The sequence below is a fragment of the Oncorhynchus mykiss genome, chromosome 27 (assembly GCF_057628025.1).
Source record: "Oncorhynchus mykiss isolate SJ-2025 chromosome 27, ASM5762802v1, whole genome shotgun sequence".
NCBI lineage: Eukaryota > Metazoa > Chordata > Actinopteri > Salmoniformes > Salmonidae > Oncorhynchus > Oncorhynchus mykiss.
Genome location: NC_143048.1, coordinates 2,976,594 through 2,994,978, shown reverse-complemented (window position 1 = coordinate 2,994,978; position 18,385 = coordinate 2,976,594). Strand labels below are relative to the sequence as shown.

Below are 18,385 nucleotides of genomic sequence, written 5' to 3'. Positions count from 1 at the left end.
CTTACCCAGAACGTGGTTACCATGTTCTCTGAATATTCAATATTAGTGTTCTAGACATGTTTCATGGGATCATAGTAAGAACATTCATGTGTCCAGTTTTCTTAGGGTTAGGAGGATATCTAATCAACGTCACACCAAACATACACAGAACATGGTTGCCATGTTCTCAGACTATAAGATTCATTTTCTAGATAGGTTTCATGGGAACGTTGCAAGAACTTTCCTGTGTACAAGGACGTTTAAAACAGGACGTTCTGTCATGGTCCCCTGGAGGTTTTTGTCTAGTTCCCAGCTTTTTCTAGGGACTTCCCTATATACGTTTTTAGGCCTATGCCTGATGGTCTCAAAGAAACGTTCTCCGGAAGAAAAATACTTGTTTCTTTACACACCACCCCTTATTATGGTTGCCGAGCCCATCAAGGCCCTTATTGGTGAACCACTTATCCATTCACAGCTTTTTGTCTGTTTGCAAGGTTAGGGACACCTACACACACACAAACAATACTTTCAACACGCAATATTTTCAACTTACATATTTGAAACACTTTGATATACAAGATTATATTGTGCATGTTCATATACAGTGCCTTCAGAAAGTATTCACGCCCCTTGACTTTTTCCACATTTTGTTGTGTTACAGCTTGAATTTAAAATCGATTAAGTTCAGATTTTGTGTCACTTGTCTACACACGATACCCCATAATGTCGGAATGGAATTATGTTGTCAGTGTCCTGAATACAAAGTGTTATGTTTGGGGCAAATACAACACATCATAGAGTACCACTCTTCATGTTTTCAAGAATGGTGGTGGCTGCATTATGTTATCAGTATGCTTGTCATCGGCAAGGACTAGGGAGTTTTTTTTAGGATAAAAATAAATGTAATAGAGCTAAGCACAAGCAAAATCCTAGAGGAAAACCTGGTTGTGCTTTCCAACAGACACTGGGAGACAAATTCACCTTTCAGCAGTACAATAACCTGAAAGAAAAGAAACTCGCACACTGCTCTTGCTAGTATCACTGTTCTTTATTAAGCTTATGTATCGGCCTCAAGGCCTTCGTCAGAGCTTTTAATAAAGAACAGTGATACGCTGGAGTTGCTTACCAAGACATTGAATTTTCCTGAGTGGCCTAGCTACAGTTTTGACTTAAGTCGGCTTGAACATTAATGGCAAGACTTGAAAATTCCACGTTGTAACGCAACAACAACAAAAAGTCAAGGAGTGTGAATACTTTCTGAAGACACAGTAATTATTATTACCTAGGATTTGAACTCCGATCTTGGGTCACGGCATTCTGATCTTCTTGCTACTCCACAATGTGTGTGTCAGTTGTTAGTTAATCGGATTATTGTCTCATCGTTGATTTGATTGAGTTATTTCATACATTTTAGGGGTTGTCTGTTTTATTTATCTCATGTTGGTGGGCATATTACTCTGTTTAATGTAACTCCAATGATAAATAAAGTATTTTTGATTTAGTGTACTTTTTACTTCAGTTTTACATTGTCGGTGAAATCAGTCTTTGACGGTGGTGTAGCAGTAAGATCAGAATGCCGTGAACCGAGAGGTTATTAGTTAAAAAGTGAAGAAGAAGAATTACTGGAAATGAACATGCACAAAGTGTCAAATATGTTAGCTGAAAACGATGTATGTTGAACGCACTGTTTGTTTGTCCCTTGCCAACAGAAAAAGAGCTGTGAATGTATCAGTGGTTCACCAATCAGGACCTTGATGGGCTCAGCAACTGTAACAAGGGGTGATGTGTAAAGAAACATGTTTTTTTCTCCGGAGAACATTTCTTTGGGAGCATCAGGGGATGTCCTAAAAACGTATTTGGGGACGTCACCGGAACAACCCGGGAACTAGACAAAAACCTCCAGGGGACTTTACATTTCAAATTTTAGTCATTTAGTAGACACTGTTATCGAGAGCGACTAACAATTTAGGTAGGTGAGACAACGCATCACAATCATATCAAGTACATTTTCCCTCAACAAAGCATTCATCAGCAAAGTTAGTGCTAGTGGGAAAAGACAAGTGCATTTTATTTATTTTATTTTGGGGGGGGGGTTCGGAGGCACTGAGTTATTTACGATACTCTTCAAAGAGGTAAGATTTCATGCAATTTTCAAAAGATGGGCCTGGACTTTAAGGGGAAGCTTGTTCCACCATTGGGGTACTAGGACATAGAAGAGCTTTGACTGGGCTGAGCGGAAGCTGACCTCCCGTAGGGGTGGGAGGGCCAAGAGACCAGAAGTGGCGGAATGGAGTACTCGGGTTAGGATTTAAGGGTTGAGGATAGCCTGACGGTAAGGAGGTGCAGTTCCCCTTGCTGCTCCATATGCAAGCACCAGGGTCTTGAAGATGATGCGAGCTTCGACTGGAAGCCAGTGTGTGGAGGAGTGGGTGAACTTAGGAAGGTTGAACACCATGTGGGCTGCGACGTTCTGGATAAATTACAGGGGTTTGACACAAGCGGGGAGCCCAGCCAAGAGAGTTGCAGTAATCTAGACGGGAGATGACAAGTGCCTGGATTAGAACCTGCACCGTTTCCTGTGTGAGGAAAGGTCGTACTCTATGGATGTTGTAGAGCATGAACCTGCAGGAGCGAGTCACTGATTTGCAGAAAATGACAGTGTTGTCCAGGGTCACGCCAAGGTTCTTTACACTCTGGGAGGGGGACACCGTGGAGTTGTCAACCGTGATGGAGAGGTCTTGGAGCAAGCAGGCCTTTCCCGGGAGGAAGAGCAGCTCCGTTTTGTTGAGATTGAACTTGAGGTTTCGGGCCGACATCCAAGCTGAGATGTCTGCCAGGCACGCAGAGATGCGTGTCGCCACCTTGGTATCAGAGGGGCGGAGGAGAATAGTGGTTGAGTGTCATCCGCATAGCAATGATAAGAGAGACCATGTGAGGATATGACTGAGCCGAGTGACTTCGAAAAGTGGAGAGGGTCTAGAACCGAGCCCTGGGGGACACCAGTAGTGAGAGCACGTGGTGCAGACACAGATCCTCGCCACGCCACCTGGTAGGAGTGACCGTTCAGGTAGGATGCAATGCAAGAGTGAGCCCAACCCTGAAAGGGTGGAGAGGAGGATCTGATGGTTCATGGTGTCAAAGAGCGGTCTCAGTTGATTGAGCCGCCTTGAAGCCTGACTGGTTAGGGTCAAGAGGATTATTCTGATAGAGATAATGAGAGAGTTGGTCAGAGACCGTACGCTCAAGTGTTTTGGAAATAAAAGAAGGGATACTGGTCTGTAGTTTTTAACGTCAGTGGGGTCAAATGTTGGTTTCTTGAGGGGACCGACTCTGGCCATCTTGAAGTAAGAGGGGACGCAGCCAGTGGTCAGGGATGTGGGGAATAGGGGAAACGATAAGGAAATTACAATAAGGAAATGTTCTAACTCTAATGTCAAAACATGCTAAATAGGTTCTCGGGAGGTTTATGCTAACATACATATAATGTTCCCCTAACTAATGGAAAACTGGTCACTCAAACATCAGCGGAACGTTATGGGTAACATTACAAAAACATTCTCTTTCCCTAGAATTGTTAGCTGGGACTGCAGGCAGGCTCAAACAGATCTGGGACCAGGCTAGCCCTGGCTTTCCACCAGAGTAAAATATGAACGTTTTTTTAATGATGCACTAAAAGACTACTTTTTCACGTGACTTGCCAAACCGTACTGTGCTGTCTTGGATATTTTCTGTTCACGTGGTCCATCAGCACGGTTCCAGCAACTGTGGTTGAATGTGTAACCATGCTAGGGTAGTACATCTCAGCTTGGCTTGTATCACCTCCGCTCAGTAGTGTGAAATGGTATAAGTGAGGCTGTTGACATTGTCATTGGGTAACTCTCCCATGAAGATCAGCCTTGATTTGACTTGCACTGCATGGTCAAGTATTTGTGTGTGTGTGTAGACTCCTTTTTGTGTGTTTGTGTAAACCCCTGTGTGTGCGTGCATGCATGGGTTTAGACCACTGTGTATGTGTGTGCGTGCGTTGTGTAGACCTCTTTTTGTGTGCATAGACCTCTGTGTGTGTGTGTGTGCTTGTGTGTAGACCCCCTTTGTGTGTCCTCGTAGACCCCTGTGAGTGTGTATGTGTGAGGCATCTGGCTCTGTGTCGTCTAGTTTCTTAAAGCTGTGTGTATCGTCCTCGCAGGGGGAGACGATGGACAGCTTCAACTGGGGGGTGCGGAGACGCTCCATGGATAGCCTGGACAGGAGTGACATGGTGCCCCTGGATGACAGTGAGCTGTCCAGCAGCACACCCAGCCTAGGCCAGTTCACCCACCAGGACTCAGAGGAATCCTCAGAGGAAGAGTCCATCACCGCCAGCCAGATCCTCTCTCACTCCCAGGTGGTACGTCTCTCTAACCACAGACCTAGGATATAAACGGTATAAACGGTTATAATTGCTAGGACACAACCAGGAGGCATGCTCTGCTGCTCTGTGCTTATCTCATACAATTCTGCTCAAATACTTTGTTTATACTTTATGTATTGTGAAATGGTTTTCTCTCAACAGTTGCCTCGTGCATGATGTCCTGACTAGCAGATCTGGGTTCAAGTAGTATTTGTTTTCTTCAAAGTACTTCAAGCTCGATCAGGTTCATGGAACCAATGGAATAGTCCCAAAAGTGCAAACCTCACCCATCTGGCACTGGTTCAAGTAGTATTTGTTTCCTTCCAAATACTTCAAGCTCGATTGAGCTCGCCTGGTGCCATAGAACTAAGGTGGTAGTCCGAAAGTGTAAACCTAGCCCGATCGATCAATCCAAATATTTGAAAGAAAGCGAATACTATTTTAACCCGGATCTGATGATTAGACTGGAGGAGGACTCTGAGCTGTACTTTTGTCTCGTTGCAGATTGTGAATCTCTCCCCCACCGAGGAGGTCAATCAACTGGACTCTCTGTACACCTCCGTTGACAACTCAGCCGCTGACCCTCCTCTTCCCCCTCTGCACACCCGAACGTCCAGTTTCGAGGTCTCGCTGGCAGAGAATTCAATGTCGAGGGTGAATAAGGACTTCAGAGTGTCTGAGATATGGGCGCCCACTCACTCCTATTCCTCCCATCAATGCTGCCAAATAATACAATTATATCCTATCCTTTCGCAGTTTGATTTTAGCGATAAGTGTTGATGTTTCTCAATAAGGTATTATGTGTATTTCTCTGTGAATCTTCAATATTTTCTCCAGAGAGGATATGGCAGGACCCTGTCTGTAGTCTTCAGCTTCTAGTTAGCTGCATGTCACAGCTAAATCTTCTAATACCTGCTCTTACACCTATTATCTAATGTGTTGGGTTGGTTGGTGCTGCAAATGCTTCCATTTATATTCAATACTATCTTTTGAGGAATAGTATTGCTGTGTTCTTGGGGTTTTGTGGTTGTTTGGTAGCAAGGTGGTTCTCTTTCTGTGTCTGAAACAATTGGTATAATTTGTACACACTCGTGAAAGTGTAACCAAATGTGAAATTAAACATAGCATAGAGTATCTTTGTCCATTGGAAAGGGCAGTGTCCCTATCATTTATTCCTAATACTGTACTTTCAAAAAATGTCTTACCTTTAGGAGGAAAGTGTCATAATTGTGAGTCACTCATCATTAAGCAATATTATGCATATTCCCCCAAAAGCACATAATCGAATATTTGAGTGCATGTAATAATAATGGATTCATGGAGTGCTTTAACACTTTAGTGCTCTCAGTGATTTACCGTCACTCACTGGATTCCGTCAGTAGAACCCCATCAGTGTTGTATTAAATTACATAGACCAGTGTTTCCCAAACCTGTCCTCAAGTACCTACAGCCAGTTTTGAAGTACTGGAATCGATCAAATTGGCTGGGGGTACTACACTGAGTGTGCTTCCCAAATAGCACCCTTTTCCCTATATAGTGCACTACTTTTGACCAGAGCCCTATGAACCCTAGTCAAAGTAGTGCACTACCTCGGGAGTAGGGTGCCATTTGGAACGCAACCTGATATCTGATGCCGGCACTTTGAGTAAGTCCCTCCCTCCTTTCCTCTCTCCCTCTAGGCTGAGGTATCAGTAGAAGACGAGGACACGAACATCCATGAGGATGACCTGTCCATCAGTGACTTCCTGCCAGGGTTTGACTGCAGCGGCGACAGCTTCAGCCTGGAAAATCTGGCTCCGGGAGACGACCGAGGAGAACTGGACCTGGACTTCAGCGCACTGCCCAGGTACATAGCACTGTTCAGGTCTGTTAGAAGAAAACGTGGTTAAGGAAATAGTTTTTATAGTGCTTTATACATTTCAGGCCAATAAATGCTTATTAATTGTAATGGAATTGGTCATAAAGTGTGATCATGAAAGTCTAATCAAACCTGCAACAGTGCTTTTGTCAGTATTTATAACCTTTTCATACTACTGAATGGTAAAATACTATTATGTAAGCAGGCACAATATAGTTCTGGTCTGAAAAGTGTTTTGGAGTGCTGCTATTTCTTCATGTGTGTGCCTGGTTTACCCCATCAGTCTCGGCGAGGAGGAGAGAGACGAGCTGATGGAGTCTCGTTCTTCCCTGCCTCCATCACCCTTCTTCTCGGCCATCCTGGCGGCGTTCCAGCCGGCGGTGTGCGATGACGCCGACGAGGCGTGGCGGAGGCACATCAACCAGCTGGTGTCCGACTCAGACGGCTCCTGCGCCATCTACACCTTCCAAGTATTCTCCTCCTTCTTCCAGGTAGATGGTGGATTCACATTGCTCACTACCTGTGCTCTCCCCCCTGTGCGTTTATTTTTTACAGCATGTGAAACAGTATCGTTGGTGGTAGCCTATCGAGCACAGTGTTTAAGCTGGCTAGCGAGAACTTCCCTTTTCTGATTGGTTATCACAAAGTTGTGTTACTGAAATTCGCAACTATAGTTGCCAACAGTCAAATCTTAGAATGTCGCTTCGTGTCTCCTTACATTGAAAATTATATTTATTTTTTGTTGTTGCTGAAACGAGTAAACCACCTGAATATATCGTAACAGCCAAAGAGACCTTCCGGTACCGCGTCAGGACCTGGTAATACAGAACCCAGTCTGCATCTCAAAAGACACCAGTTGTGTCCCAAATGGCAACCTATTCCCTGTACAGTGCACTACTTTTGAGCATGGCCTATAATCAGCAATTAAGTGTCCTATCTGCCATACTGTCAGTCAAACCGGACTACAGTGCATTCAAAAAGTATTCAGACTCCTTTACTTTTTCCACATTTTTGTTATGTTACAGCCATGAGGTCGAAGCCATGAGGTCGAAGGAATTGTCCGTGGAGCTCAGACAGTATTGTGTCGAGGCACAGATCTGGGGAAGGGTACCAATTTTTTTTTGCAGTATTGAAGTTCCCCAAGAACACAGTGGCCTCCATCATTCTTAAAAGGGAGAAGTTTGGAACCACCACAACTCTCCCTAGAACTGGCCGCCAAGACATACAGTGGGGCAAAAAAGTATTTAGTCAGCCACCAATTGTGCAAGTTCTCCCACTTAAAGACGAGAGAGGCCTGTAATTTTCAGCATAGGTACACTTCAACTATGACAGACAAAATGAGAAGAAAAAAAATCCAGAAAATCACATTGTAGGATTTTTTATGAATTTATTTTCAAATTATGGTGGAAAAAAAGTATTTGGTCACCTACAAACAAGCAAGATTTCTGGCTCTCACAGACCTGTAACTTCTTCTTTAAGAGGCTCCTCTGTCCTCCAATCGTTACCTGTATTAATGGCACCTGTTTGAACTTATCAGTATAAAAGACAGCTGTCCACAACCTCAAACAGTCACACTCCAATCTCCACTATGGCCAAGACCAAAGAACTGTCAAAGGACACCAGAAACAAAATTGTAGACCTGCACCAGGCTGGGAAGACTGAATCTGCAATAGGTAAGCAGCTTGGTTTGAAGAAATCAACTGTGGGAGCAATTATTAGGAAATGGAAGACATACAAGACCACTGATAATCTCCCTCGATCTGGGGCTCCACGCAAGATCTCACCCCGTGGGGTCAAAATGATCACAAGAACGGTGAGCAAAAATCCCAGAACCACACGGGGGAACATAGTGAATGACCTGCAGAGAGCTGGGACCAAAGTAACAAAGCCTACCATCAGTAACACACTACGCTGCCAGGGACTCAAATCCTGCAGTGCCAGACTTGTCCCCCTGCTTAAGCCAGTACATGTCCAGGCCCGTCTGAAGTTTGCTAGAGAGCATTTGGATGGTCCAGAAGAAGATTGGGAGAATGTCATATGGTCAGATGAAACCAAAATATAACTTTTTGGTAAAAACTCAACTCGTCGTGTTTGGAGGACAAAGAATGCTGAGTTGCATCCAAAGAACACCATACCTACTGTGAAGCATGGGGGTGGAAACATCATGCTTTAGGGCTGTTTTTCTGCAAAGGGACCAGGAAGACTGATCCGTGTAAAGGAAAGAATGAATGGGGCCATGTATCGGGAGATTTTGAGTGAAAACCTCCTTCCATCAGCAAGGGCATTGAAGATGAAACGTGGCTGGGTCTTTCGGCATGACAATGATCCCAAACACATTGCCCGGGTAACAAAGGAGTGGCTGCGTAAGAAGCATTTCAAGGTCCTGGAGTGGCCTAGCCAGTCTCCAGATCTCAACTCCATAGAAAATCTTTGGAGGGAGTTGAAAGTCCGTGTTGCCCAGCAACAGCCCCAAACCATCACTGCTCTAGAGGAGATCTGCATGTAGGAATGGGCCAAAATACCAGCAACAGTGTGTGAAAACCTTGTGAAAACGTTTGACCTCTGTCATTGCCAACAAAGGGTATATAACAAAGTATTGAGAAACTTTTGTTATTGACCAAATACTGATTTTCCACCATAATTTGCAAATAAATTCATAAAAAATCCTACAATGTGACTTTCTGGATTAGTTTTCTTCTCATTTTGTCTGTCATAGTTGAAGTGTACCTATGCTGAAAATTACAGGCCTCTCTCGTCTTTAAGTGGGAGAACTTGCACAATTGGTGGCTGACTAAATACTTTTTTTGCCCCACTGTATGTCTTGGCGGCCAGCTCTAGGGAGAGTCGTGGTGGTTCCAAACTTCTCCCTTTTAAGAATGATGGAGGCCACTGTGTTCTTGGGGAACTTCAACACTGCAGAATTTTTTTGGTACCCTTCCCCAGATCTGTGCCTCGACACAATGCTGACTAAATACTTTTTTGCCCCACTGTACTGAGTAATCTGGAGATAAGGACCTTGGTCAGGGAGGTGACCAATAACCTGATGGTCACTGACAGAGCTCTGGAGTTCCTCTGTGGAGATGGGAGAACCTTCCAGAAGGACAACCATCTCTGCAGCACTCCACCAATCAGGCCTTTATTGTAGGGTGGCCAGACGGAAGCCACTCCTCAGTAAAAAGCACATGACAGCCCGCTTGGAGTTTGCCAAAAGGCACCTAAGGATTCTCTGGTCTGATGAAACCAAGATGAAACTCTTTGGCCTGAATGGCAAGTGTTTCATCTGGAGGAAACCTGTTACCATCCCTATGGTGAAGCATGGTGGTGGAAGAATCATGCTGTGGGGATTTATTTCAGCGGCAGGGACTGGGAGACTAGTCAGGATTGAGGGAAAGATGAACAGAGCAAAGTACTGAGATCCTTGATGAAAACCTGCTCAGGAAGTTTCACCTTCCAACAGGACAAAGACCCTAAGCACACAGTCAAGACTACGCAGGAGTGGCTTCGTGACACGTCTCTGAATGAATGTCCTTTTGTGGCCCAGCCAGAGCCTGGTCTTGAACTCGATCGTAGATCTCTGGAGAGACCTGAAAATAGCTGTGGCGCAACACTCCCCATCCAACCTGAGAGAGCTTGAGAGGATCTGCAGAGAAGAACAGGAGAAACTCCCCAAATACAGGTGTGCCAAGCTTGTAGCGTCATACCCAAGAAGACTGAGGCTGTAATCGCTGCCAAAGATGCTTCAACAAAGTACTGAGTAAAGGGTCTGAAAATATTTCATATTTATTTATGGTGTATTGTGTGTAGGTTGATGTGTTTAAAATGATTTAATCCATTTTAGAATAAAGCTGTAACGTAACAAAGTGGAAAAAGTCAAGGGGTCTGAATACTTTCCAAATGCACTGTATGTCATTACACTGATGTTTAGTTTTTTAGGATCCCCATTAGCTATTGAACAAGCAGCAGCTGCTCTTCCTGTGGTCCACATAAAACATACAAATAGATAAAGTACAGAACAGTAATAGACAAGGACAACATAAGATATTACATTCAATTCAAAATACAAAAATAAGGGTTATACATTGAACAAAAATATAAACACAACATGTCATGTTTCATGAGATGAATAAAAAAAAATCCTGGAAATTTTCCAGATGCAAAATGTCTGTTCTTCTATGGCCTGCATACTCACCCATTGAGTGTGTTTGGGATGTGATCGACGTATACGACAGCATGTTCCCGCCAGCATCCAGCAACTTCGCACAGCCATTGAAGAAGAGTGGGACAACATTCCACAATCAACAGTCTGACCAACTCTGTCGCGCTGCATGAGGCAAATTGTGGTCACACCAGATACTGACTCGTTTTCTGATCCACGACACCTACCAACAGATGCATATCTGTTTTCCCAGTCATGTGAAATCCATAGATTATGGCTGAATGAATGTATTTAAATTGACCGATATCCTTATATGAAATAACTCAATAAAGACACCAAGAGACAACAACTAATCATATGTACATCTTCTTATATACAGTACAGGTAAATTAGATCTTTAGAAAGAGGAGAGGAGTGTGATTCAATATGTTTTTTAAAGCTAAACTTGCTTTTTACCTGAGCAACCTCTGGGGGCAGAGTTTTCCACGGTGGCATGCTCTATACATAACTGAGCGACGCATTAAATCTCTTTTTTGGGGTTTGGCACCTTGAAGAAACACATTGAGGTGTGTCTGGTCTGTTTGCAGTCTATGCAAATAGATTATGAAGTGGTTAGGCATTTTCAACACACACAAATGTTTCTTAAAAGACTAGAAAAATGGCACTGAAGAGGATGGTTGACGTTTTACATGCCCGTAATAAATTGTGCTATTTTGTCATTTTTTTTTGCGTTGTTTGTAACTTGTTTTTTTAAACTTATTTTGCACATAATGTTGCTGCTACCGTCTCTTATGACCGAAAATAACTTCTGGACAACAAAACTGGGATTACTCACCACGGACTGAAATAAGCTTTTTTCTTTAAAACGAGTCCGACGAGAAAGATACACTGCTCTCCCGGGAACAGGTCCAGAATCACATCATTTGGTGAAGAAAAGACAGAGGAAAAGAGGACTCAGATCAGGCTGCCTTTTGAGAATCCGTAGGTGAGCGAGTAAAGTCCCATTGCCATCAATTCTACTTGCTAACATGCAATCATTGGGAAAAAAAATGGATGACCTACGATTATCCTACCAATGGGACTTTAAGAACTGTAATATCCTATGTTTCACCGAGTCGTGGCTGAACGACTACACGGACAATATAGAGCTGGAGGGATTTTCAATGCACCGGCAGAACAGAGAAGCTATTTCTGGTAAGACGAGGGGTGTGGGGGGGGGGGGTATTTTTCTCAATAACAGCTGGTGCGCGATGGCTTGAGGTATTGCTCGCCTGAGGTAGAGTACCTTATGATAAGCTGGAAACCTCACTATCCCCAAGTGAGTATTCTTCTAAACTCAGCAAAAAAAAGAAACTTCACTTTTTCAGGACCCTGTCTTTTCAAAGATAATTCGTAAAAATCCAAATAACTTCACAGATCTTCTTTTGTAAAGGGTTTTAACACTGTTTCCCATGCTTGTTCAACAATTAAACAATTAAACAATTAATGAACATGCACCTGTGGTATGGTCATTAAGACACTAACAGCTTACAGACGATAGACAATTAAGATCACAGTAATGGAAACTTAGGATACTAAAGAGGCCTTTCTACTGACTCTGGAAAAACACCAAAAGAAAGATGCCCAGGGTCCCTGCTCATCTGCGTGAACGTGCCTAAGGCATGCTGCAAGGAGGCATGGGGACTGCAGATGTGGCCAGGGCAATAAATTGCAATGTCCGTACTGTGAGACGCCTAAGACAGAGCTACAAGGAGACAGGATAGACAGCTGATCGTCCTCGCAGTGGCAGACCACGTGTAACAACACCTACACAGGATCGGTACATCCGAACATCACACCTGCGGGACAGGTACAGGATGGCAACAACAACTGCCCGAGTTACACCAAGAATGCACAATCCCTCCATTAGTGCTCAGACTGTCTGCGAGAGGCTGGACTGAGGGCTTGTAGGCCTGTTGTAAGGCAGGTCCTCACCAGACATCACTGGCAACAACGTCACCTATGGGCACAAACACACCGTCGCTGGACCAGACAGGACTGGCAAAAAGTGTTCTTCACGGACAAGTCGAGGTTTTGTCTCACCAGGGGTGTTGGTTGGATTCGTGTTTATCTTCGAAGGAATGACTGTTACACCGAGGCCTGTACTCTGGAGCGGGATCGAGGTGGAGGGTCCGTCATGGTCTGGGGCGGTGTGTCACAGCATCATCGGACTGAGCTTGTCATACAGGCAATCTCAATGCTGTGCGTTATAGGGAAGACATCCTCCTCCCTCATGTGCTACCTTTCCTGCAGGCTCATCCTGACACGACGCTCCAGCATGACAATGCCACCAGCCTACTGCTCGTTCTGTGCGTGATTTTCTTCAAGACAGGAATGTCAGTGTTCTGCCATGGCCAGCGACGAGCCCGGATCTCAATCCCATTGAGCACGTCTGGGACCTGTTGGATCGGAGGGTGAGGGCTAGGGCCATTCCCTCCCAGAAATGTCCGGGAACTTGCAGGAACCTTTTGTGGAAGAGTGGGTTAACATCTCACAGCAAGAACTGGCAAATCTGGTGCAGTCAATGAGGAGGAGATGCACTGCATTATTTAATGTAGCTGGTGGCCATTTCTGTTAGTCACATGTCTGTGGAACTTGTTCAGTTTGTCTGTTGTTAAATCTTGTTATGTTCATACAAATATTTACACATGTTAAGTTTGCTGAAAATAAACGCAATTGACAGTGAGAGGATGTTTCTTTTTTTGCTGAGTTTATATTATTATTATTATTATTATTATCTATTTACCACTACAGACCGATGTTGGAACTATGAGATCACTCAACCAACCACCTATAAGGCCATAAGCAAACAAGAAAATGCTCACCCAGAATCAGCTCTCCTAGTGGCCTAATGCAGGCAAACTTAAATCAGTTTAATCTAATTTTTACCAGCATGTCACATGTTCAACCAGAGGAAAAAAAAAACTCTACACCACCTTTACTCCACACACAGAGATGCACACACAGCTCTCCCCCGCCCTCCATTTGGCAAATCTGACCATAATTATATCCTCCTGATTCATGCTTACAAGCATAAACTAAAGAAGGAGGAATCAGTGACTCGCTTAATACCGAAGTGGTCAGATGGTGGGGCTGCTACACTACAGGACTGTTTTGCTAGCACAGACTGGAATATGTTCCGGGATTCATCCAGTGGCATTGAGGAGTATACCACCTCAGTAATCGGCTTCATCAATAAGTGCATTGACGACGTCGTCCCCACAGTGACCGTATGCATATATCCCAACCAGAAAAGGCAACATCCGCATCGCGCTAAAGGCTAGAGCTTCCGCTTTCAAGGAGCGGGACACTAATCTGGACACCTATAAGAAATCCCGCTATGCCCTCAGACGAACCATCAAACAATGCAGGGTTAAGATTGAATCCTACTGCACCAGCTCTGACGCTTGTCGGATCTGGCAGGGCTTGAAAACTTTTACGGACGACAAAGAGAATCCCAGACGTGAGCTGCCCAGTGACTCAAGCCTACCAGACGAGCTAAATGCCTTTTATGCTCGCTTCGAGGCAAGCAACAATGAAGCATGCACAAGAGCACCAGCTGTTCTGGATTACTGTGTGATAACGCTCTCAGTAGCCGATGTGAGCAAGACCTTTAAACAGGTCAACGTTCAGAAAGCCGCGCGGCCAGATAGATTACCAGGACGTGTACTCAAAGCATGCACGGACCAACTTTCAAGTGTCTTCACTGAGATTTTCAACCTTTCCCTGACCAAGTATGTAATACCTACATGTTTCAAGCAGACCACCATAGTCCCTGTGCCTAAGAACACAGAGGTAACCTGCCTAAATTATTACCGCCTCTTAGCACTCACATCTGTAGCCATGAAGTGCTTTGAAAGGCTGGTCATGGCTCACATCAACAGCATCCTCCCAGATACCCTAGACCCACTGCAATTCGCATACCGCCCCAACATAACCACAGATTACGCAATCTAAATTGCACTCCACACTGCCCTTTCCCACCTTGACAAAAGGAACACCTATGTGAGAATGCTGTTCATTGACTACAGCTCAGCGTTCAACACCATAGTGCCCACAAAGCAAAGGACCCTGGGACTAAAGGCCCCCCTCTGTAACTGGATCCTGGACTGACTGACGGGCCACACCCCGGGTGTTAAGGGTAATATTAAACACGTCTGCCATGCTGATCCTCAGGGGTGTGTACTAGTCCCCTCCTGTACTCCCTGTTTGCCCGTGACTGCGTGGCCAAACACGACTCCAACACCATCATTAAGTTTGCTGACTACACCACAGTGGTAGGCCTGATCACCGACAATGATGAGACAGCCTATAGGGAGCAGGTCAGATAACTGGCAGAGTGGTGCCAGGACAACAACGTCTCCCTCAATGTGAGCAAGGAGCCAATCGTGGACTACAGGAAAACGGCGGGCCGAACAGGCCCCCATTATCATCAACGGGGCTGAAGTGGAGCGGGTTGAGAGTTTCAAGTTCCTTGGTGTCCACATCACCAACAATCTATCATGGTCCAAACACACCAAGACAGTTGTGAAGAGGGCATGACAAAACCTTTAACCCCCTCAGGAGACTGAACAGCAAAGGACCTTGGGAAGATGCCAGAGGAAACGGTTACAAAAGTATCTATATCCACAGTAAAACGAGTCCTAAATCGACATAACCTGAAAGGCTGCTCAGCAAGGAAGAAGCCACTGCTCCAAAACCGCCATTAAAAAAAGCCAGACTATGGTATGCAACTCCACATGGGGACAAAGATTGTACTTTTTAGAGAAATATCCTATGGTCTGATGAAACAAAAATAGAACTGTTTGGCCATAATGACCATCATTATGTTTGAAGGAAAAAGGGGGAGACTTGCAAGCCGAAGAACACCATTCCAACCGTGAAGCATGGGGGTGGCAGCATCATGTTGTGGGGGTGCTTTGCTGTCGGAGAGACTGGATGCAATCTATTTTGTGAAATGCACACGAGGAAGGAAAATTATGTGGATATATTGAAGCAACATCTCAAGACATCAGTCGGGAAGTTAAAGCTTGTTGCAAATGGGTCTTTTCAAATGGACAATGACCCCAAGCATACTTCCAAAGTTGTGGCAAAATGGCTCAAGGACAACAAAGTCAAGGTATTGGAGTGGCCATCACAAAGCCCTGACCTCAATCCTATAGAACATTTGTGGGCAGAACTGAAAAGGTGTATGCGAGCAAGGAGGCCTACAAATCTTACACCAGCTCTGTCAGTAGGAATGAGCCAAAATCCACCCAACATATTGTGGGAAGCTTGTGGAAGGCTACCTGATACGTTTGACCCAAGTGAAACAATTTAAAGGCAATACACTCAATTAGTATTTGGTAGCATGTAAACTTCTGACCCACTGGGAATGTGAAGAAAGAAATAAAAGCTGAAATAAATCATTCTCTCTACTGACATTTCGCATTCTTCAAATAACGTGGTGATCCTAACTGAACTAAGAAAGGGAATTTTCACTTGGATTAAGTGTCGGGAATTGTGAGAAACTGAGTTTAAATGTATTTAGCTAAGTGAATGTAAACTTCCGACTTGAACTATATAATAGGCGGTGTCAGAGGAAATCCACTCACCCAAGTCAGACTGTTTTCTCTGCTACCTCACGGCAAGCGGTGCCGGAGCGCCAAGTCTAGGACCAAAAGGCTCCTTAAAAGCTTCTACCCCCAAGCCATAAGACTGCTGAACAATTAATCAAATGAACACCGGATTACGTTGACCCCCCCATTTGTTTTGTACACTGCCTACTCTCTGCTATCTATGCATAGTCACTTCACCCCTACCTACATGTACAAATTACCTCTAACCTGTACTCCCGCACACTGACTCGGTACCAGTACCCCCTGTATATAGCCTCATTGTTGTGTTTGTTTATTTATTTATTTATATATATATATATAATATATATTATATATTATATATATATAATATATATATATATATATTATATAATATATATATATATTATATAATATATATATATATAATATACTGCTCAAAAAAATGAAGGGAACACTTAAACAACACAATGTAACTCCAAGTCAATCACAATTCTGTGAAATCAAACTGTCCACTTAGGAAGCAACACTGATTGACAATAAATTGCACATGCTGTTGTGCAAATGGAATGGACAACAGGTGGAAATTATAGGCAATTAGCAAGACACCCCCAATAAAGCAGTGGTTCTGCAGGTGGTGACCAGACTACTTCTCAGTTCCTATGCTTCCTGGCTGATGTTTTGGTCACTTTTGAATGCTGGCGGTGCTTTCACTCTAGTGGTAGCATTCGACGGAGTCTACAACCCACACAAGTGGCACAGGTAGTGCAGCTCATCCAGGATGGAACATCATTGCGAGCTGTGGCAAGAAGGTTTGCTGTGTCTGTCAGAGTAGTGTCCAGAGCATGGAGGCGCTACCAGGAGACAGGCCAGTACATCAGGAGACGTGGAGGAGGCCGTAGGAGGGCAACAACCCAGCAGCAGGACCACTACCTCCGTCTTTGTGCAAGGAGGAGCAGGAGGAGCACTGCCAGAGCCCTGCAAAATGACCTCCAGCAGGCCTCAAATGTGCATGTGGCTGCTCAAACGGTCAGAAACAGACTCCATGAGGGTGGTATGAGGGCCCGAAGTCCACAGGTGAGGGTTGTGCTTACATCCCAACACCGTGCAGGACGTTTGGCATTTGCCAGAGAACACCAAGATTGGCAAATTCGCCACTGGTGCCCTGTGCTCTTTACAGATGAAAACAGGTTCACACTGAGCACGTGACAGAGTCTGGAGACGCCGTGGAGAACATTCTGCTGCCTGCAACATCCTCCAGCATGACCGGTTTGGCGGTGGGTCAGTCATGGTGTGGGGTGGCATTTCTTTGGGGGACCGCACAGCCCTCCATGTGCTCGCCAGAGGTAGCCTGAATGCCATTAGGTACTGAGATGAGATCCTCAGACCCCTTGTGAGACCATATGCTGGTGCAGTTGGCCCTGGGTTCCTCCTCATGCAAGACTATGCTAGACCTCATGTGGCTGGAGTGTGTCAGCAGTTCCTGCAAGAGGAAGGCATTAATGCTATGGACTGGCCCGCCCGTTGCCCAGACCTGAATTCAATTGAGCACATCTGGGACATCATGTCTCACATCATGTCTCGCTTCATCCACCAACTGAATTGCACCAGGAGTTGGTGGATTCTTTAGTCCAGGTCTGGGAGGAGATCCCTCAGGAGACCATCCGCCACCTCATCAGCAGCATGCCCAGGCATTGTAGGGAGGTCATACAGGCACGTGGAGGCCACACACACTACTGAGCCTCATTTTGACTTGTTTTAAGGACATTACATCAAAGTTGGATCAGCCTGTAGTGTGGTTTTCCACTTTAATTTTGAGTGTGACTCCAAATCCAGACCTCCATGGGTTGATGCATTTGATTTCCATTGATCATTTTTGTGTGATTTTGTTGTCAGCACATTCAACTATGTAAAGAAAAAAGTATTTAAGAATATTTCATTCATTCAGATCTAGGATGTGTTATTTTAGTGTTCCCTTTATTTTTTTGAGCAGTGTATGTATGTATGTATGTGTTATTTGGTCAATTTTGTCTTAACTCTTCTTGATCTGCACTGTTGGTTAAGGGCTTGAAAGTAAGCATTTCACGGTAAGGTGTTGTATTCGGCGCATGTGACAAATTTAAGGTCGATTTGAAGAGAACCCTCATCCATGAAAGACTATCATGCATGTTGTTGATGTTAGTTGTGTGTTGCAGTTAAAGGCAAGGTGTGCTGCTTTGTTTTCAGCCAGCTGCAGCTTTGCTAGGTCTTTCTTTGCTGCACGTGACCGTTACCGGACAATAATCAAGATGGGTAAAGATCAAAGCCTCAACAACTACTACAGTTGTTCTGCGTTTTATGCACAACTCCAGTTGAGGTTAAGGTCTAAGAGAAGGCTTTGAACCAAA

The 18,385-nt window shown here is 44.5% G+C and overlaps 1 protein-coding gene across 3 annotated transcripts in view; it reads left to right on the top strand.

The window, feature by feature from the left end:
• The window catches only part of LOC110507323 (protein furry homolog), a 210,236-nt gene that overhangs the window by 161,285 nt on the left and 30,566 nt on the right, over nt 1-18,385 (top strand). For all 3 annotated transcript variants that reach the window (XM_090224185.1, XM_021587244.3, XM_090224186.1), the window contains exons 54-57: nt 4,166-4,366; nt 4,874-5,023; nt 6,049-6,215; nt 6,511-6,718. In XM_090224185.1, coding sequence (XP_090080311.1) covers nt 4,166-4,366; nt 4,874-5,023; nt 6,049-6,215; nt 6,511-6,718 — 726 coding nt within the window. The remainder of the gene's footprint in view (nt 1-4,165; nt 4,367-4,873; nt 5,024-6,048; nt 6,216-6,510; nt 6,719-18,385) is intronic.